This window comes from Ctenopharyngodon idella, chromosome 16 (genome assembly GCF_019924925.1).
Source record: "Ctenopharyngodon idella isolate HZGC_01 chromosome 16, HZGC01, whole genome shotgun sequence".
Classification (NCBI taxonomy): domain Eukaryota; kingdom Metazoa; phylum Chordata; class Actinopteri; order Cypriniformes; family Xenocyprididae; genus Ctenopharyngodon; species Ctenopharyngodon idella.
Genome location: NC_067235.1, coordinates 23,518,680 through 23,540,721, shown reverse-complemented (window position 1 = coordinate 23,540,721; position 22,042 = coordinate 23,518,680). Strand labels below are relative to the sequence as shown.

Genomic DNA, 22,042 nt, shown 5'->3' with positions numbered 1-22,042 from the left:
TTTCAGGGAGGTTGACTTTAAAGGAATTTCTTCTGTGAGAAATTTGATGGATTTTGTGCATCTTTTGAGGTTCATCTTTATCAAATGAATAGTTTTTGGTGCCAAAGCTCAATTAGCCAAATGTCTAAACTAAAATTTACACTAAAAAATCCAGCTTGCAAAAAATTCTTCTAACAAATCTAAGTAGCTTTAACAATTATTTATTAGTAGTCAGTTTATCAAGCTAGAATACTCTGAACATATTTCTAACAGAAGTTGTTTTGATGAACTTAATTAGATACTCAAGTATTTGTTCAAAACTTGTTCAAATGCATGTTGTCCCAACTTTATATTTAGAGTCATCTAAATAAATTTATGTTGCACAATGTTGTGGAAGTCCTCAGCAGGCATTGAAGCTCGAAAAAAAATTGTTAGTTAGCTGTCATATGATTCAGATTTTTCATAATTTTTTACTGAATATTTGCTGATTATCACTATGTGTTTGAGATTTGTGTGTTGAGGCAAGCAGTTTTAAGAATATAATGCCCATTTCATGTAGAGGCTTTGAAAATAAAATGTAAAGATGAAAGAATGAGATTCGTATCCCCTTATATTGCTAAATGCTATATCTTTAGTTGCTTCAAGAATTTTTAAAATCAAAAGAATGTCTGTTACTCATGAGATGGTACTTGGAAGTCAATGGTGCCCCACAACTGTTTGGTTCAAAAAAAAATCTTCAAAAAAATACTTTGGTCTGATGTATTGTGATCATCTTGCCACAAGAGGGGGCAGTAAATGAATGTGATAATATGCGAAACTACAAGATTTCTAGGCATTGTTCAGCAAAATAAAAATTCTGTCATTATTTACCTTCATGCTGTTTCAAATAGACTGTCTCAGTCATCATTCATTTTCAATGTATGGGAAAAATAAGATGCAATGCATGTTGACTGAGGATATCAAATCTCTCCCAAGAATCTCTTTTTGTGTTCCACAGGAGAAAGAAAGTTGTAGGGGTTTGGAAGTAATCCAGCAGTGGTAGAGTTAAATCTCCAAATTACATCACTGCTTTTGCACATTCTGTCCATCCACCCCTCCTCCTCAATTCCCTCGCCCTCCCCCTTCTCATTGTCTATGAAAGGAGGGTCTTACCCTCCCCTGTCCATTCAGCCGCTGGGTACTGGGACTGTGGTCCAGACCTCACCCTCAAGCCTGTCATTATATTCACTTAGCAGCCACAAAGACCTGCAGCCCTTCACAGCCTCTGTGCACAGTTCTATTGTGACTTAACACTTCACACCACTCTGAGATGGAGCTTTTGGGTCTCCGACAGCCCTTCACCCAGTTTCAGGAGGAAAAGTACCAGATGCTGGAGCTGAACCAACGTCTCGAATCATACTTGGGCCGTGTGAAGCTTCTGGAGGAGGAAAACAAGCTACTGCGAGAGGAGATCCACACTCTCAAGAGCAGCAGGGACCCACCAGGCCAGCGCAAAGCTCAAGAGGAAGCTCTCAGCCAGGCCAGGAGGATGATGGAGGAGGCTTGGAGGAAGAAAGACCATGTGGAGCTGGAAGTGGAGAACTTAATGGAGGATATGGAGATGGTGAGTATTCAAAGACAGAAGGCGAAGACCGCAAAGGCTGAAGCACAGAGAAAACTTGTGGAGAGCAAGAAGGAGCTGGAAGAGGAGCGTAGGGCTCAGATTTGGCTTAGAGAGAAGGTTGGACAGCTTGAGAAAGATGTCTTGCTACAGATGCAAGTCCACAAGGAGAACATGGAAACTTTGCAGGTCTCTCTGAAACAGACAAAGCAAGTACTAATGGCCCCACAGCACACTCAAACTATCAGCATCCCTGACCTGGGACAGGAGTACAGCCAAAGAGCAGCTCAAGCCTGGCAGGAGGCAACCAACAACTATCAGAGACAGGTTGGATGTCTGGAGGAAAGTCTGAACCAGGCCAAAGCTAACATGGCAAAGATTCACCAGGAGAAGAGAGAGAACCAGCATCAGGTTCAGCATCTGGCCAAGGAGCTCGAGAGTATGAAGACTAAGAGGCAGATGCTGGAGAAACATGTAGTGCAGCAGAGAGAAGAACAGAATCAGGAGCTTCAACATCTTCAGGTAAGAATAGAAACACATGGACTTGTTTAAGCAGTTCAATTTCTGTCATCATTTACTTGCCCTCATATAGTTCAAACCTGTTTGACTTTCTTTCTTCTCTGGAACACAAAATTATATATTTTGAAAATTTTTTTGTTCACATGATGTAAGTCTAAACAACACTTTCACTGTATGGACAAAGAGCACAGACAATTTTTTCAAAATATCTTCTTTTGTGTTCCACTGAAGATAGAAGCTCATACAGGTTTGAAACAGGACAGCAGAGCCATCTGATTTTATATAACTGGGCTTCTTTAATGGCATGATCTTAAAATGATAGCGTTTTCCACAATCTCTTCACTTTAATCAAAGATTTTTAAGAAAACACGTCTCATGTTTTTGTGCAGGCCCAAGTAGATGCTCTGGAGTTGGAGAAAGACAGCCTGGGGCAGCAGATAGACAGCCTGATGGTGGACAGACAAAATCTGCTGCAGATGAAGATGTCTCTTGGACTGGAGGTGGCCACATACAGGTACATTTAAATGTCCTCCATATCATCATCATCAACACCACCAAAAAAAAATACAACCTTCCCTTATTATTATCATCTTCAGAACCATTATTACATGATGAAGTAAAATATGCATTTAACTTTTGTAAAGTTGCCCCACTTCCTCCCTAATGGGATGCCAGAGTGGAAAGCCTCTCCCATGCACTGTGGGATTTGTAGTTTATGGAGGCACAACTAATATGATCATGCATCAGTGGATCTAAAAAGCATTTCAGGCACCCTGAGAGGGGTAACTTTAGATCATTCAATCCGAATAGACCCTCTCCATTTCCCACCCAGCACTGACCCTGATCCATCTGCTTAGAGGAGGGGCAGGGAAACAGGGGGGTGGGTAATTCATTCAAAAACATCAAAAACGATTTATGTCTGTTGAAGGTGGACAAAAATAAATTTTGACAAAGCTTTTTAGCTGTTGCTTATTTCATGGTCCTCCATTTCATGAAGGTGCATTGCATTACATGCACAGATACTGAGGAAGGATGGGTTTTAAATATGTGTAGTTATTAAAAACGTATACAGAGAAATGTATACATGAGTTGTTTTAGCAGGATGACCTGTTACACTAACAGTGTGCTTTACATTTGTAAAGTCCACCCCTTGCAACTGTTTAATGCTGCATGCAGGAGGTAAATGAATCAATGCCTGACTGAATCCTGCAGATGGGCTGACAATGACAAATCTGACATACTATTTGCATAACAACAGAACAAGGCACAGGACTGCAGCTCAAGAACATGACTCCATCTCATTTAGCCCACCCCTCGCATTAATGGAAGTGCTGTGATGCTAACAGATGTTCTGTTGCTTCTTTCCAGAGCTTTGCTGGACAGCGAGGGCCTGAGAATCGACAGACCAACAACAAACAAAACAACAAACTCTGCTTTCTTTTTAGGTAACATTCTTTTTTTTTTTTTTTTAATTATTGTTCTCATTTATTTTATTATTTGTTATTTTTTTTATAATGAGGGTTATTTGAGCAATGGGCAAGTGAAAAAAAAAAAAAACTGAAAAAATAGTCATGACTGGTTACACAATAGACTATATACTACAGTGAAGAAAATTCAGCCTATATATATTTTGGATTTGAACACAGATCCCCTTTCTCTAAATATTGCTGTGCTCTGGGCTGGTTAAATGATTTGTGCTGATTTCATGGTGAGGTTATCTGTCTAAGCCTGTAAAACTAGCTTCCTGTGCTAGTCCCATAGGTCACTGTAACAGATGGCTCCACTTTCCAGTAATGCAGGCCTGGAAAAGCATAATGAAGATCAATACCTCTCCATTACGACTCACTCACAGTTCAGGACTAGTGTGTATTCTGATAACTCCCTTGAGAGGCAGAACAAGGGTCTATGTCTGTTTCATACTATCTCCATCTATCTCTTTAGTCTGGAGCTTTATTTGTTCCAGTCAACCACATTTGTTCCAATAGCATCATAGTTATCAGGGGATGGTACTCTGTTGTATTGGCTCAAATTTGATGAATGAATATTAGTGCTTAATGTACTACGACTACAGAACTACCATACTATAAGTGCTTCCTGTAATAATATTGAAAGGGGGCAGTTGGGGCCTAATGGTTAGAGAGTCAGGCTTGTAACCTGAAGGTCACAGGTTCGAGTCTCATTATTGGCAGGAAATGTAGGTGGGGGGAGTGAATGAACATCTCTCTCTTCCACTCTCATGGAGCAAGGTGCCTTGAGCAAGGCACCTAACCCCCAGTCGCTCCCCGGGTGCCACAGCAAAAACGTATGCCCACTGCTCCGGGTGTGTGTTCACTGTGTGTGTGTGTTCACTACTCAAAATAGATATGATGATCTGTCAAAGGTAGACTTCTAATTAAATAGTCTTCTTACAGAGCTTGTTCCCTGTCTGTGTGATTAAGCCTGTGTCACCATCTTCTTGTTTCTTGTTACAGATGCACTCTCAAAGCCCATTGGGACCCACCAAACCTTACAGACCACTGCTGCTTCCTGTCATTTCAGCAATACTGTGTCTACAAGTCACAGATCAATCACATCTCGCACTCTGCTGACCAGTGCGACTCCATCATGGACCCCGACTCAAGGGACTCCACAGAAAACACCAACCAAAACCTCAGTGACAGAAAAGACAGGGGTTCATATCTCAGAGGAGTCTAAGAAAGCTGCTCAGGAGTCTGTGGATCATTTACAGGGAGAAAAAGTCCATGAAGACATGGCTCTTGCATCAACTCTCCCCAAAACAGCTGCAGAACCAGAACCACAGCTCAAACCAGAAGATATCAAGGTGGAGGACGAACCAAAACAGTTCCAGGAAGCTCAGATGGTTGAATCTAAAACTGATGAATCTGCATTGATAAGTGTGTCAGCTGACCAACCAAAGAGCTTGTCCCAAACTCCAGAGACCGAAAGCTGGGCTGGTCCATTCACAGATCCTGCAAGAGTTTCAGAAGAAGGTAAGGATGAGGACACTGAAGTGTCTGTCGAAATTGCCCGGATCTCACACGCACCTAAGGTTGCATGGGAAGAAAATAAAACCGTGACAGAGGATGAAAAAGATGATACCTCTGAGATAGATGTAAGATCAGAGAACATCAGTGAAAGCCATACAGTTGAATATGGAGATATGGAGAATGATACATTAACATCCAGTCCAAACACCAATATATTGGCTTCATCGTTCCTTGAGCAAGGAGCTTTAGGTGATTTTGGCTGTCAGGAAGAAACAATTGAAGATCTGATGAGGGTAGATGAACAGGACATTGTGAGCAATATTAGTGAGGAGGTGACAGAGCAATTGAACAGTGAAACTGATGCAGCGATTGATTCAATCAATAAGTGGGACAGACAGGAACCAGAGATTGAGACAAATGTGATGAGCCCTGAGTCTGAGGTGGAGGAAGAGGGTGAAATGAGTATTGACACTGACATAAAGGATAAAGCAGAAGATGAAAATGTGACTGAAAGAGAAGAAGAGATAGAAGTGATTGAGAGAGACATTTCTGTGCAGGATGGAGGTGTAGATTCTCCCAAGAACATTGATCTTCAGGAGAGTATAGAGAAGACTGTACCACCAGCTGAAGCTCATTCAGATCAGGCAGTAAATGAAGACCGTCCTTTACCTGAGGAATCTGAGGGAGAAGAAGAGAACCGAGGTGATGAAGACGACTCCCCAAACATATCAGCCTCATGGAGAACTGATCCTGGTGAGTGTGACAGCTACAGCCAGGAGAACACACTAGCAGACACTCGGCCCTTGATCCGTTATAAAAGTGATGAGGAAACCGACGGGAATGTGCAAGCCTCACACCTCATTGGTGAGACCAGCAACAGTGAGGACGAAAGAGAAAGAGTGGATGGAGGCCATTGGAATGAGAGTGCTACCAAACGCTTCAACACTATGGAGGATCTCACAGAAGAACCAGACATGGATGTCATTGGAGAGATGATGACGGAAGATGTTGTTTCTAAAGAAGAAACACGAGATGATGATGAGAGGGCACACATGACGCTTCAGAGTGTCTCTGGAGTCAATGAAAGTTTGGATGTGGAGAAAGAAATGCCAAGAATTGAGCTCAGGGGAAACCTGGAAGAAGATAGTGGTGATGATGATATGAGAGAAATGGGGAGAGATGAAGATCATGATGTCAAGGTTTATGAGCAAAATGAGAATCCACAACTGATTGAAAACCAGCATATACACACTGAACAGCTTGAGTATGAAACAGTCCATTCATATGAAAGTCAAGAACATGTCGACATGGACCATCCATCCCCATTTTCCGAAACATCTCAGCAAGAACAGCTTGAAATCTCCTTTGAAACTTCAGCAACTCTGACCATGTCCCAAGATGCAGCTACAACCAAAGAACCAGAAAATCTTCTGGATGTTTCCATGCACACCAACATGGATCTGATGGACAGTTATTCTTTGGAAAGCGAGCCAAATATCATGACATCAGACATGCCAAAATCTGACCAGGAAGATTGCAATAGCTCAGAAGATGAGTCCCCAAATGCCAGCCAGTGCTTTCAGAATACAAGCCTTTTCGCAGAGGCTACTCTCACTGAGCAGCCATTAACCTTTACTAATGGAGTCTCCAAGACTAATTCTGTCTCTGACAGCAACGATGTGCCTGAAGAAGTGCTCAGTAAGGAGAAGAGCACTGAAGAAGCTAAAGCCTCTCAGATTGATGACTGGGAGAATTCTAACATCTGGGGCAAAAGCATGAGCATTCCAGATGCAGCTGAGTTCACACACGGAAGTATGGATGAAAATTCAGGCGTTTTCCCAGTGAATGAGACTGAGAATTTGGGAAGTCCAAACAAAATGCCAAATGTAGCAGAAAATATCTTTGAAGAACACCTTGAAAGGACAGTGGAGAGCTTTTCTGAAAAAGTGATGGACTTTGAGAGCAACAATTCAGGAGAGGAGGAGGAGGAGGAGGAATTTGACTCAAAGGAAAAGAAAAGTGAGATTCATAGCTTTTTCAGCACTAGTTTAAAGGAGGATTTCTGGAACAAAGGGAAAGTGGAGATGGCAGCTACCTATGACCCTGCCAAGACTGAAGACTTCAACCAGGCTATGGTCTTTGGAGAGGAGTGGAAAGATATGGAGGGAAAGCCAGCAGCAAATGGAAATCCTAAAGAAGAGATGGACATCCTCAAAGTCCAGGATGAGAAACATAAAGATGAACAGCCAACGCAAGGCAAGATGGTCCAATCTGATGACTCTGTTGATGAAGGAGATTCCTGGTCCTCTGGTGATGAGTAACAGCTTTGTCCAATGATGTTTTAGACCATGTAAGACTAAACCAAAAACATAAAAAAGTAGTAGTGTCATATAAATAGATGAACAGAAACATTAAACACAAAGTGCACAAAAAACACTTTCATACATTCACAGAAATTAAACTAGACAAGATTGCAGAGCGTAGTGTGTGTAATGGTACGATGTGATTTCTGTAATGTGAGTCAACAGCCTGGCATAATGTGCCAGCTGTCATCTCAGGATAAGAAGGCGTTGTACTCCATGACAGACGCGGGCAGAAAGGATTCTTAGAGACTTACGATGAAGCCTTAGTTCATTTTTGTTGTTTCTACTAATCAGACCAGCTATCCAATGACCTTCATATGTCAGTTTTAACAAATGACTAATATCCTTTTATGAATTTGCACTGCTATTACAATGGGAAAACAATATGGATTAAAACTTGTTCAAAAAAAAGAAAAAAAAAAGAGAAAAAGATTAATAAAAACTACAACAGTGACTGCTTTGAGTTGGTGTTTCTTGTATCAGTATCTTAAATTTTACAATTTTGATCAATAATTTCATGAACATTTTCCTTAGTCAACATTGCATAGACAACTAACACTTTTTTGTTTGTTTTAAACAAATGTAAACGCGATTCTTGAAGTTCTAGGTTTGAATTTTAAAGTTCTAAGTTTTATTTCTCCAACTATTTCAGGCCCCTTTTACACTAGTGCGCTTTCGTTTTAAAAGTTTTGCTACGGTTACGCCTGTCTTTAACACTACGCCGGCGTTTTCGAACCTCGAAAACGGAGACTTTCGAAAACGCTGCAAACCCCGTTTTAGTTTAAAAACGCCGGGGTTGCGTTTCAGTATAAACGGACCAAAACAGAGACTTTTGAAAACGATGGCGTGGTTGCCCACTTTCGCTCTGCGTATCCTTGACGACCGTGTAAACAATAACATGGAGACTAAACTGCAATCTTGGCTGGCTTTGTTGGTTTCGGCCGTGTAGTACAGACGGAGATCGTTTGTGAAACTCTGTGGAAACGCCAGTGTAGACGAGGATCGTTTTCATTTTAAAACGCCGTTTTAAAACAAAAACGCACTAGTGTAAACGAGGCCTCAGTTTGTAATGAATCAGAACTCTTTTAGCTGAACAGGCTAAATTCAGTCATTATGACAGTGAATCACACTGGGACTTGGAGCCCAGCGCTGGTAACCACACAATACTTGATCCGAGGGAAAGAGGCCACACTAGAAGGAAAAAAGAATAAGGAACAATGAATAATAGATGACATCACCGCCTCATTTCCCTCTGTATGCCTGCTGGCTCTCTGGTGCCATTGATGGGGGTGTTGTGGGACAATGGCAGCTATACTGGATGAACATGTCTGCACATTAACCAACACCATTTTAACCAGAAAGACATAGTCAGATAAAAATCAGTGGAACAACATCCTGTATGAAATAAAATAAAAAGTTCAGCTTCTATTCTTGGTCCAAATCAAACAGCTCGTCAGTTGATCCACACATGCAATACTGAAAAAAGAGGCAGGATTTACAGGGTCTTTAGAGAGCTAAAACAAAAGTGAGGCTGGGCAGCAGCTGGGCGGTCAGATGCTTCAACACCTGCTTCCTGTGTAAGAGGATGCCACACAGTCAACCCTGATGCAACAGCATGCAACTCTATTACCAGCCCATTGAACTGAAGATCTGATCCTGTTGAAATGACAGAGGTTATTTAAATCTGATCTCCACCGTATCACAAGTGTCAGTGTAAGAGCTATTTGAGAGGAATGACTGCAGAATCCCGAGACCAGTGCTACAAATAAATCTCAATAAACTCGAAATGGGTTCAGAGGCACACGAGTGTCATTCAGCTCTCCTTGCTCCTTTTACCATCTGCCTTTGTTATTGATTGCTATTGATTATCAATGTCAGATACTGAGTGACTGAGTGTTTTTAAGATTAGACAGGACCCAACATTCATCATGTTTCTTTGAACTTTCACATTCTAATGCAAATGTGTGACAAACCAGCTAATGTCATCAAATCGGTGCTAATAAGTAAATTTCATGATGTTGCTTTCTCAAAAATGTCCCTTCCTGGAGAATGATGTCAATGAATATTACAAAACAGGATGTAAGTAATATTGAGGACACAGGAAATTATACCACTTGCAGCTAGAAACCATTGAAACGTTTTTGACTCTTAATACCATTTTTTTCATATTGGAAATAGTAGAACTAATAAAATTATGTAAAACCATGCGTATCTGTTAACATTAGATGCACTGTGAACTAACATTAACATGAACATTTTTATTAACGATAACATTAACAAAGGTCAATAAACGGCGTACAAATATATTGCTCATTGTTAATGTTAGTTAATTAACTAATGTTAACAAATGAGACCTTATTGTAAAGTGTTACTGAAAAAAAAAATATATATATATATGATTGATTTTAATTTTGTTTGGAAATTTAGTTTAATACTTATTTATCCATTTAGTAGTTTAAGACACGTAAATGAAAATGTATTGCATAACAAGAACGACCCTTATACAATTAAGAAAAGCAAAACAAAACAATTGAACTGAAACCTTAAGCATGCAGCAAATTTTATACAAAGAGGCAAAAAACAAACCATGTTGTAATTTATCTCACTGCCTGAAAGAAGCGAATACCAGCTGATTATAAAGACAAAGATATTGATCAAACATCTGTGAAATGATTTTAAATGAAATATTTTACATTGATATCTTACTGCATTGAGATTTCATTTTGATTTGCCAAACTTTTTGTGCATCCAAATCTTTTTCTCTTTCGATGACTATAGTGGGGTCTGTGTTTTTTTGCTTGTTTCATACTCTAGATCCTCAGATAAAGTACAATTACCCTGTCAATCACCATATAAATGACATTTACATTGTTAAGGATGACGTGGGTGTTTTTAGGATGAAATGATCCTTGTGTCTCTGTGCATTAGGAAAAATAGGTCAACTTTGTCATCCAGAGAAACAAGAAGTGGGGACCTGTTACAAACAGAAGCTCAGTGGTTGCACCAGACGCGCAAACTGACAAACTCAGCTGACACTGTGCTCAGATGAACAGAATGTCATTGAGGAATGGTCTGTATTCAATACCCCCACCACCAAAAGACACATGCACAAGACACTCACTCAAGGTCATGTCATTCTGCTTGAATCACTATGATCTGTTGCTGAACAACAACAGACCCAATGTCTCCATGAGGGAAACACATTCTTACATATTTAGATCACACTACAAAAAGACCTGAAAACAAAGTATCATCTCATAGCTCTTTCTGCCTAAATTTGGTTAACAATTTGGTAAATTATAGAAGAAAAAAACCCCCCACTAAAATTGGCGTTTAAGATTATTTAGAATTTTAGTATATCTATATACTGTACCGCTGCAGTCCAGATAAGTGAAAGGATGACATCTAGTGGCCAGATATGAAAATGACTTCAAAGTTAATGCTGCAACACTTCGATTTAAACGGAAAGATCATATGCTAGAAAGCCTTACTGTCCTCTAGAGTATCAAACAAAGTAAGATATTTTATATAGTGTATATTTAAAAAGGTTAAAGTAAAGACCTTTACATTGTTTCAAAAAATGTACCTATTCGAATAAATGCTGTTCGTTTGCAGTTTCCATTCATCAAGGAATCCTGATAAAAGTATGATTTGCACAAAAATAACAAGCAGCGCCGCCGTTAAAGAGTTAGTTCAGCCTAAAATGTCATTAATTATTCTCGTCGCTTCATAACATTAAGGTTGAAACAGTGTAATCACATTGACTGTTTTAACCATGTCTTTACTAATTTTCTGGACCTTGAATGTGGTAATTTCGCTGCTTTCTATGGGAGATTAAAAAAAAAACCTCTCAGATGTCACCAAAAATATCTTAATTTGTATTCTGAAGATGAACGAAGGTCTTACGGGTGTGGAACGACATGAGGGTGAGTAATTAATGACAGAATTTTAATTTTTGGGTGAACTAACCCCTTAAACTATGATAAGAAATATTTCTAAAGCACCAAATCAACTTGTTAGAATGATTTTTAAAGGATCATGAGTTATTTTAAATAGTAATAATTCACAATATTACTGTTTTTACTGTATTACTGATCAAATAAATGCAGAGAATGTGTATATTTGAAGAATTCAAAAATTTTTACAACTGCAAATATTGCTGGCTACTTCATCATTAAAAATCATTACTTGTTTGTCCACATTTGCAAGTCACTTTAGATAATAGCATTTGCTAAATGAATATGCAAATATAAGTCTAATGAGTGCACTGACAATCCAACCCAGTGATTCGTCCACACAGAAACTTGTAATACAGACAGACTCATACTTGTGTGTAGGTCAACTTGTCTATTTAATATATAAAATACAATAAAACATACGCAAAAGGGGAGGGTCATAAAGGACAATGGATACTTTGGTACAATAACAAACACTCTTTTGTAAAAGCAGTATAGAATTTGTAATAACATATCAGTGCATACTTTGTTTATGAAAATATACACAAATTGTATATCATTCTCCGAAAACAACAGAATTTTTTTCTTTTTTGTCTTTTTTTTTTTACAACAAAACTCAAAGCAGACTAGCCGAACACAATATATTAGCTATAATTTTTCTTTTTTAAACTTTTTTCTTCAATTTCTATTCTAGTTTTGTGTGTTGTATATTCTTATTGAAATTACATTTCAGTTTATTTATAATATGACTCATTCTTTGCTTGTCTGACGCCCATGCATTGTGTCTGATCAGAATAAATTAAATGTGTGGATGTCCCACCTTAACTATGTGTAGATACTATTGTACAATTGACTAAAAATTGCAGCATTGAACTGGTCATTCTATCGAACCTGTTTTATCGCTTCCCTCAATTAGCAATAAGTACTAATATTACTACAACGGTTTTGTTTTACTTAATAAATCGTGCAATATTAGTAACACCCCTTTGAAGAACAAAAAAAAAAAAAAAAAAAAAAGGAAAAGAAAACAACAAAAAATGAAAACGAAAATATATTTATATAATATTCATATATAATAAAATAAAGTCAAATTAAAATAAAATAGGATGCCTAACCTACACAAAAAAACAAACAAACAAAAATAAAAACCGTCTCTCTAAATTTATCATTATTATTACCATCTGTGAAGATAATCATAATGGTAATGATAATCATCATAACAATTATATTAAAAACAGACAATAAAACTGTCACCAGCACAAATTAACACGAGAAAAAGTGTGTGAGAATCTCTAGACATCATACAAAGGGAATACGGGGGCCAAAGTGAACTATTCACCGGACGATTGTCTTTTCTTTGATTACTCAGATTCCTAATTTTATCACGAGGTCTCCACGAGAGCTTTTCGAACATCGTCTTAGCCTTAAAAGCAACACAAGCCAGCGCTTCGATGTGCCGGACCATCCCAGGCGCGTCAGCCTCGAGTATCAGGCCGTCACCTTATAAACGTACATAGAATTCACTGCATTTGTTCAAAGCTCAGGACACAACAGTCTTTAAGTCAACAGGTGCGCTGCAGAGGCCTCACTCTGCTATGATGCAGTTCTAGAAAACATCCGCCCAGTAGCTCTAGAACCTCAGTTGAAGGGATACGAACGCAGGTCTGTGATGAGTCCGAACGAACGCTTACTCTCACCGCTTCCCGGTACTGCATCCATCATATGTGTGTTTGTGAATGAGTGTGTGTGTGTGTGGAATCTGGTTTAACAAAAGGTGGGCCACCTGTTGAGGTGAAATGAAATGGCTTCTGTCTTCCTCTGTGAGTGAAGGAGTGAAGAAAAGGAGAGAAAGAGAAGATACGAGAGGATGGAAGGAGAGGTAGAGAAGCCGATGACGGACAGGTGAGTCTCACCTTAATCTTACTAACACTTAAAAGTCATAGTTTTAGAGGGGAATACAACATATTTGAAATCATTTTGAACCCCTTTTCCCTTCTAAGTTTGTCGTCACTGAATCTGTCGTAAATTTTTAAACTCGTCACGGAAACATCCTTCATCTTTGTCACTTAAAGAATACACTAATGCACAGAAAACAATTTGTGTACATAATTGTCACATCTGCAACACGTGTAAAGCCTAATCTAGATTTCAGTACAACATTCTTTCTTTTTTATTTGTTGTCTTTTTTTTCTTTTTACAAAACGTGACATTTTTCTTCTATTATTGTTCACGGTTAAACACGTGAAGTGCAATATAAGCCAAAAAAACAACAAAAACTAAACGTCCTTCCCTGAATGCTTTTAAATGTCTTATAAGTGAAAGGAGGTTGTATTCCCTTCCAAGCCGTCAGGGAATCGCTCTGTTGGGAGATAGAGGCGTAAGTGGGCTGATCGTATAAATGATAATGCGAGGAAGGAGAAATTCCTCACTTGTGTGTCTGAAGGTGTGCGAGCGGATAAGGGGGAGCGATTTTAAAGTGCACGCCATCAGGATAAAAACGACAGAAAAAGAGTCACGCTTAAAAACAGTCAAATCCTCCTTCATCTGCCTCTCCACCTTGATAACTTACAACACGGTACAGTTTATTTACAGGTAGAGGTTGACAGAGACGGTTCCACTGAGATTACAGCGCTGTTTCAGAAAGACCCAGCAGAATATATGTGAACATACATCGCTATGTACAATCTTAACGCTTCTCTCTCTCACACACACACACACAACGCTACACAACCTCCATCTCTTTCTTAGCTAAAAAGACCTAGCTGAGATGTGTGTTTGCCACCAACTTTTTTTGCTATACATAAACCTGTACTGAAACACTGAGAAATTTTGTATATACATGATCTGAAACATCTAAAAACCCGGCATCCTGAGTTAAACAACTCAGACTTTTTTGACCACTTTTTATTTTTCATGGAATCTTACAAACAATAATTAAGCATACCCGTCCCATAAAGTTAACTAATTAATCTCTGAATTACACAGCCAGACAAAAACAATAAATATAGCATAATGTGGCAGACCGCTGCTCTCGTAAACGCAGCCACACACTGCAGGCTGATACGAACATGTCTGTGTTTCCTGCACGCCTGGATCTCATTAGTACATTTCAATCAACGACGCTATGTTTACGGTCCACGCGTACGCAGAAAATTGAGGACGCGGAGCGGCGTGCTTCGAGCTCCGCCGATAGACACACGCATCTAGCGAGGGGACTGGTGCGAGGTTACGAATTGTTACAACGAAAGATGGTGAACGAATATGATCGAGTTGTTTTTTGGCTGAATTGTGTTTAGCGATTGAATGAATGAGCACCTCCGTCTCACAGCTGACACACAAACACACTATGCTAGTTTTTGCACAGTTAGAAAAACAAAGATAAAGATTCTACGTTAAAGTTGTTACAAAAGGAACGGGGGCGATTCTAAAGGCAGCTGCTCAAGCAGATAGTCAAAAAAAACAGGAAAAGCAAGAGGGAAAGAGTCAGTCGAGAAGAAAATGGCAAATGCAACCATTCATACAAAAACAAAACAAAACAAAAGAGAAATAGATACAAAAAAAGAGATTGACAGGCTTGTCTATGCAACATAACAAGCAGTTGTTATGCTGTTTTGACAGAGCAGTGCCGCTGAACTCTGATCAGGTCGACGGTAAGGCCTGTAAAAGTTGATCTGAGATCCGGACGGCCTCTCTGAGCAGGAGCGAGGGATATCAGAGATGCGACCAAAAGCCCTTCCGCCTTGTACATCTCTTCAGTCTCGTATACGTGAACACGTTTACACCTGGATTGGCAACTGTGTGTGTGAAGATCTAGTGCGTGTGTGATCATATATGCATATTTTATATAAATATATACACACACCAGTAAATATGAGTGTGTCTGAAAGTGACACAAGAGTGAGAGAGACAGAAAGAAGAGAGAGAGACAGAGAGACAGGCGCATGCATGTGTCTAAGTGCGGACTGAGATTGGCTGCTGAAAGCAGGTGCCACTAGGGGTGTGTTTATGTCGGTGTGTGTGTATGTGCGGGTGAGAGAGCAGCTCCCTCGCTCTCTCCTTCAGCGTTTATGTGACCCAGGTGTCCAGTCTCATGCGTTTCACATTGGCTGACTCCTGCTGCTCCGCTTGTGACTGTTGCTCTCCGGAAGCTCGGAGGAGACCCAGGCCGGCCGAGTTGAAATCGGGAGGGCGCGTCTGCCCACCGTCGTCTCTGTCGCTTCCCTCATAAGAGCTGCCATTACTGCTGATGCTGTCGCCTGGAGAGCGGCCGGTGGGCTCCAAACGCAGCGTCGCTGGATACTGGGTCACGGTCAGACCCGATATGCCACCCGCTGCCCCGGCGGTTGAACTAGGGGTGCTGCGATCCCGGTTAGGAGACACTGGCTCGGATTTGATGCTGACATTGGGGTTAGTGTTAACCGTCAGAGTGGCTCCATGAGGGATCGTTCCCACGGGCCTATGGTAGAAGGAGAAAGAGGAGAAGAATCAACATCATGGACATCACTATTAAAGAGGGGACACCTGATTTGTTACAAAAACATACATTTTAAATACGACAAACATACGTGTGGACAAACAGCAACATTACCCACAACTTTACCATGTTTTGCACTACCTTTGTACAGCCACATTATAGTATATAAAAAATAACAGTACAATAAATCAGCTATAAAATGCACAGAAGCTCTCTGTCACTAAACTCCTCTTAGCCATGCAGTCACAACTTGGTCAGCCTCCTTTTACACAGCACAACATGCCACATACCCTCGACTGCAGTGAGTGTGTTTGTTTGTGTGTGTGTAACTAGGCTGCAGCCTAACGTACTGTATTTTATGTATTATTTATGTTGGGATTACTCAAAGCTATTCTAGTGGTTTTCGAGAAGAGAAGAGAAGAGAAGAGAAGAGAAGAGAAATTAAAAGACAAGGAGGGAAAAAAATGAAAATGGAAGGAAAAAGGAAACAACAGGAAAAAGAAAGGAACTGGAAAAGAAAAATGAAAGGAAAAGTGGAAAAAAAAAAGAAAAAAGGAAACGGAAACAAAAATGTAAAAGAAAAGTGAAAAGGAAGAGGAAAGGAAAGGAAAGGAAATTAAATGAAAAAGAAAATAAGAAAAAAAAAGGAAAGAAATTGGAAATGGAAAAAAGGAGGAAAGGAAAGGAAAAGGAAACTAAAAGGAAAAAGAAAGAAAACTGAAAAGGAAGAGGAAAGAATATGGAAAAGGACAGAATATAGTGGAATAGGAAAGGAAACGACATGAAAGAGGAAATTAAACGAAAAAGAAAATAAGAGGAAAACGAAAAGGAAAGAAAATGGAAATGGAGGAAAGGAAAGGAAAGGAAAGGAAAGGAAAGGAAAATGAAACTAAAAGGGAAAAGAACGAAAAGTGAAAAGGAAGAGGAAAGGAAAGAATATAGAAAAGGACACAATATAGTGGAATAGGAAAATAAACGACATGGAAGAGGAAATTAAATGAAAAAGAAAAGGAGAAGAACTAAAAAAAAACTGAAGGAAAGGACATGGAGGAGGAAATTAAATGAAAAAGAAAATAAGAAGAAATCGAAAAAGAAAATGGAAATGGAAGAAGAGGAGACGAGGTAAGGTAAGGTAAGGTAAGAAAGGAAAGGAAAACTGATAGGATAAAGAAAATGTAAAGTAATTGTAAAGAAAAGGAAAAGAAGGAAAGTGAAAAGGAAGTGGAAAAGTGAAAAGGAGGCAGAAATCAAAAAAGGAAAAAGGAAAAAAAGGGAAAAGTAACGGAAGAGGAAGACAAAAAGCAAAAAAAAAAAAAAAAAAAAAATTTTTTTTTTTAAAGAAAACAAATGTAAGTTAACTAAGGGAAAGAGAGCTAGGACAGCGAGAGGGTGAGTGGGTTTGGTCTTGTGGGCCTGTACAGGTTGATTGATGATGCTGCAGGTGCTGTTTCAGTATGTTCTAATGCAAAACAGAAAGAAAGGCCAACTCAGCAAATCACTGACAAAGACAAAGCCCAGCTTCCTACAGCTAAGCAGCCAGAGACTGATAGAGAGAGAAAACCAAGGAGAGAGCAGGAGAGTTAGCGCCATTAGCCGTAGAAAACCGCCACAAGACAGACAACAAACAGAGACAGACGGAGAGAGGAAAAGCCAGATACAGTACCAGCTGATCCCTTCCTCCCTGCCCAAGAGTAAGCTGCCCTGAGATGTCACACTGCAGAGAGAGAGACAGGCAAAACCCACTCTAGCATCTGCAATAATCAACGTCATGTTACAAACACACACGTACATGTCAGCATTTACTCATCTACAACAGTTTAGAGACAGACAGACGTCTACGGACAGTTAACATGGACTGTTTGTTCAGTAGGAGAAAGAAACCCAACAGAATGCTTACTGCTAAATACAGAAATAAATATCCCACCCTCATGCAAAGCAGAAAGTGAGTCTTCTCCCCAGTCCGGTCAGGAAAGGCCGGCACAAGGAAAAATGATTTGATGACATGAGAACATAAGACAGGGTGGCGGAGCAGCGGGGAGCTCTCACGGCCCCATTAGCATTTATATTAGAAGGAACAGAGAGTCAGGGCCACAGTGGGACGTAATGACAGGTTTCTCAGGCATAACGAGAGAGAAATTCATTTGAAATTCTCTGTATATTTGCAGAGAATGCAACAGCTGCTGCCAGGAGAGTGGGAAGTCCTGATAAAGTTCCTGAAAAGTGATATGAGGACACTGCATTACTGATTAATGAAATCAGCTCATGGCTGTACTGAAAACATGAAAATATCATCTCAGACCTGCTAAACCTAATACATACAGACTATTTGTATTAATATTTTCTTCTTTTAACTGAGGGTGGAGAGGCCATAAAATATGGGATGAAATTAAAACTACTATTACGCCCCCTTGAGGTCTGTGAGAGAAATTACAGTTAAATTCATAAAAAAATGCAAGTTTCAGTTATGGAGGTAAAAAACATGACTAAACATAATATTTTAATTGCAAAATGATCAATAATGCTGATTTAGGGAAGTTTTACAGTATGTCCGATAAGAATGAGACGTGTGGTAAAACTTTCAGTAAATGGGTAAAGTAGTAAAAATGCAAATAAAGTATGATGGTATTAAGTGTAACATTACAAATTTTTGTTTGCTGGTTTTATTATAACTGCTGTTGTTACCTGATCAAAAATAATATATTACAACTGATAACATTTCTACTCTAATTTCTATTGCTTGTACTATGACCTGAATCAACATGCAAATTAATTAACAATGAACTACTGATGCTTTCATGTTAATCTGGGAATAATCCACAGCTTGAACTTTTTTTTTTTTGGCAAACAACACCTGTAACCTGAATACCTAAAAAAAAAAAAAAAAAAAAAGGTTTCACAATATTATTAGTTAATTTCTTTATAATTCTGTTTGCAGCTATCTAAACAGATTCTTCATAGACTTATATTATAAAAGAGTCACCAATTGCTAATTTAATATTGGCAACAATTTTACGAATCTTTTGTTTCGAATCAGTGGTTTGAAGCGCCAAAGTCAAGTGATTTCAGTAAACGAGTCTTCATTACGTCATAAGTGTTTCGAAACGTTTTGAAATTTCAATGGTTGATGTGACTTTGGCAGTTTGATACGCGCTCCAAAACACTAATTCGAAACAAAAGATTCATAAAGCTTCGAAGCTTCATGAAGCAGTGTTTTGAAATCGCCCATCACTAGATATTGTTGAATAATGTCGTTATTTTGTTTTTTTGGCGCACAAAAAGTATTCTCGTCGCTTCATAACATTAAGGTTGAACCAGTGTAGTCACATTAACTGTTTTAAATATATCTTTAGTACCTTTCTGGGCGTTTGAAAGCGCAAATTAACTTGCTGTCAATGCAGGCCTCACTGAGCCATCAGATTTTATCAAAAATATCTTAATTTGTGTTCTGAAGATGAACGAAGGTCTTACGGATATGGAACAACATGAGGGTGAGTAATAAATGACAGAATTTTCATTTTTGGGTGAACTAACCCTTTAAGTGACTAAAAGTAATGTGCACTTATAATATTAAATGGCATTTACCAGTACGAGCATGTGGGGAAAAAAGTGTCAATATGTGAACGTAACTATATTGCTACCATAAATAAAACATTGTATAGAATGGATATATAATGTTTAATACTGTGCATTACTGTTGATTAAATGATCAGCATAGTAATGGAAAAACTTTCTAAGCCTTGACCTGCTGTATTAAACAGCCTGGTTTACATAATATGTGGTGCTTGAGGTGGTTGAGAGCAGGATATGCTGGCATGATGAACGTGTGGCCATGCAGCAGGTTACAAACGGACGGACGAATGAACCCCAGAGAGTCCTGACCCACTTGGGAGGACATGATGGAGATGTCTGTCCTACTTTTCAATTCTAATCTCTACCTGCTCAGTTATCAGGGCACCAATGTGCTAGATTCATTAGAAAAAAAATTGTGTAAATCGGTTTATGCCGCGCACAGGACACTGAACAATAAACAATGAACAAGAAAAAGATAAAAAGACACAAAGTTGGATTTAATGAAGAGAGACTCTGATGATGAAATGGTCATCTGCGAGACGACGAAAGCGCGAACATTCTTCAGCACGGCCCAAGACGGTAACCATGACAACTAGGCCGTGGCAGGTGACAGACAGGACAGCGGCGCATAATAGGCTGACACAGAGCACCCACAGAATATGACTGGCTAACATAGAGAGCCCACGGTTTGACTGGCGGACACAGAGTGCCCATGGGGCCCATTCACCTGAGATTAGCAGCCAGACCAGAGATGCAGTGAGCCATCTCTCCGTTCTGTTTGTCTGAGCCCCACATGCTGTAAACAAATGAGAAAGAGCACACAAACACACATACACACACGGCAGGTTAGACCTGCTCCAGAAATCTGCAAATCTGTACTCAGCATTAACAGAAATGCCCCCTCCCTCTAAGCGAACAGTAGCGCTAATGAGAGCGTAACGCAGCGCTAACCCCGCTGTTAGCAGGCATTAAAGGCAGACTAGAACACCTCGATGTTCGCCCCCCACAGGGAGCAATGGGGAGGAGAGAAAGAGGAAGAAAAAGAGGAAAACGTCTGCGCAAGACCAAAAGAGAGTTATTTAGGTCAATCTCCGAGGGAGAATACGCAGGCTTTAGGTTGTGTGCTACCGATGATCGTTAGGCTTTTTATTCATGTGATTGCTGATATGAGATCATGACCTCATAAAAAAAACAAAAACAAAAAAATCTGAGCAAATTCACATCAAAGTATATGTATGTGTCGTGCTAATAATGCAGCGTACAGCTGCCCTTGACCTGAGCCTTGGGCTATTATGTGATGCATAAAGGGAAACTAGGTAGCGCAGGCATTCAGCTATTCTGCCCTGTACATTTAATTCACATCCTGAACATGAAACGTCATATTCAGGGTGTCTAGATGCCCCTGTAACACAGTTTTGAGTCAGAGCAATAGCAATGTTCTCTCCATTGCTGATGGAGCAGAGACACAAAGTGCAACTTGATTAAATTGTTACAGTTATTTCTAGTGGGAATAAAATTGCAGATTAATATGTAATAATTCACAACAGTTTACTGTGAACATGTGTCAAAATGTATGAGCTGACTACCTAGACAATAATGCCCAAAAATTCCATCTAGGAAGGACACTAGTTTGTGCTAACGCAGCTTCTACAAAATAAATGTTAGCTTAACGCTAAATGATAACACTTTACAATAAAGTTTAACTCGTTAATGCATTAGGTATCATGAACTGACAATGAACTTTTTATTTTTATTTTTATTTTTTTACATAATTTATCATCTAGATTAATGACAATTTAACTAAATTAATGTATACATCTTGCAATGTTGAAATGTATTAGTTTATGTAGAAACTAACGTTATGCATTAAATTAATAAATGCTGTAAACACATTTTTAGAAGTCTCTTATGCTCACCAAGGCTACATTTATTTGATCAAAAATACAGTAAAAACAGCAATATTGTGAAGTATTATAACAATTTAAAATAACTGCTTCTATTTTAATATATTTTAAAATGTAAATGTATTTTTGCGATGGCAAAGCTGAATTTTTAGCATCATTACTCCAGTCTTCAGTGTCACATGATCCTTCAGAAATCATTCTAATATGCTGATTTGGTGCTCATCATCATTGTTGAAAATGTTTCAAAAGAACAACATTTATATCTTTTGTAAAATTATAAATGTCTTTACTATGACTTTTGATCAATTTAATGCATCCTTGCTAATTACAAATATTAATTTCTTAAAAAAAAAGAAAAAAAAGAAATTGTACTGACCCTAAACTTCTGAACTGTACTTAAATTTTTATTTCATGTTATGTTTTGCATTAACTATGTTAACATATATACTTGATTGTAAAGTGTTGGCCACTAAACTTTATCTAGTTAGATGTAGCTAAAGTTACACTCAGTAACATCAAGGCAAATATTTAACATCGAAGAGTTTTAGGCCAAGACTAAAGAGGCAAATATTACTGAAACAACTCTCCACTGTAGACAGGAAGTAGATGTGGTGCATGTGGGCTCACACCATGGACATGTGGTTAGTGAAGAACCAGGTGCATGTGTGAGTAGGTGCGAGCAAGAGACAG

At 39.0% G+C, this 22,042-nt stretch overlaps 2 protein-coding genes across 16 annotated transcripts in view; one reads left to right on the top strand and one right to left on the bottom strand.

Moving 5' to 3' along the window:
- The first annotated feature begins 25 nt into the window (after positions 1 to 25).
- Positions 26 to 6,288, top strand: nes (nestin). Its single transcript, XM_051864386.1, is given in 5 exon segments — positions 26 to 2,101; positions 2,488 to 2,612; positions 3,467 to 3,543; positions 4,570 to 6,036; positions 6,039 to 6,288. Coding segments are annotated over 5 exon segments (2,547 nt in total). The 5' UTR covers positions 26 to 1,288; the 3' UTR covers positions 6,104 to 6,288.
- Positions 6,289 to 11,775: 5,487 nt separating this feature from the next.
- The window catches only part of mef2d (myocyte enhancer factor 2d), a 65,749-nt gene continuing 55,482 nt past the window's right edge, over positions 11,776 to 22,042 (bottom strand). For 9 of the 15 annotated variants that reach the window (XM_051864629.1, XM_051864626.1, XM_051864631.1 and 6 more), the window contains 3 exons: positions 20,176 to 20,244; positions 17,542 to 17,592; positions 11,776 to 15,860 (listed from right to left, as the gene is read on the bottom strand). In XM_051864629.1, coding sequence (XP_051720589.1) covers positions 15,470 to 15,860; positions 17,542 to 17,592; positions 20,176 to 20,244 — 511 coding nt within the window. In that variant the 3' untranslated portion in view covers positions 11,776 to 15,469. The remainder of the gene's footprint in view (positions 15,861 to 17,541; positions 17,593 to 20,175; positions 20,245 to 22,042) is intronic. The other 6 variants (XM_051864639.1, XM_051864640.1, XM_051864637.1 and 3 more) reach the window with 3 other exon arrangements.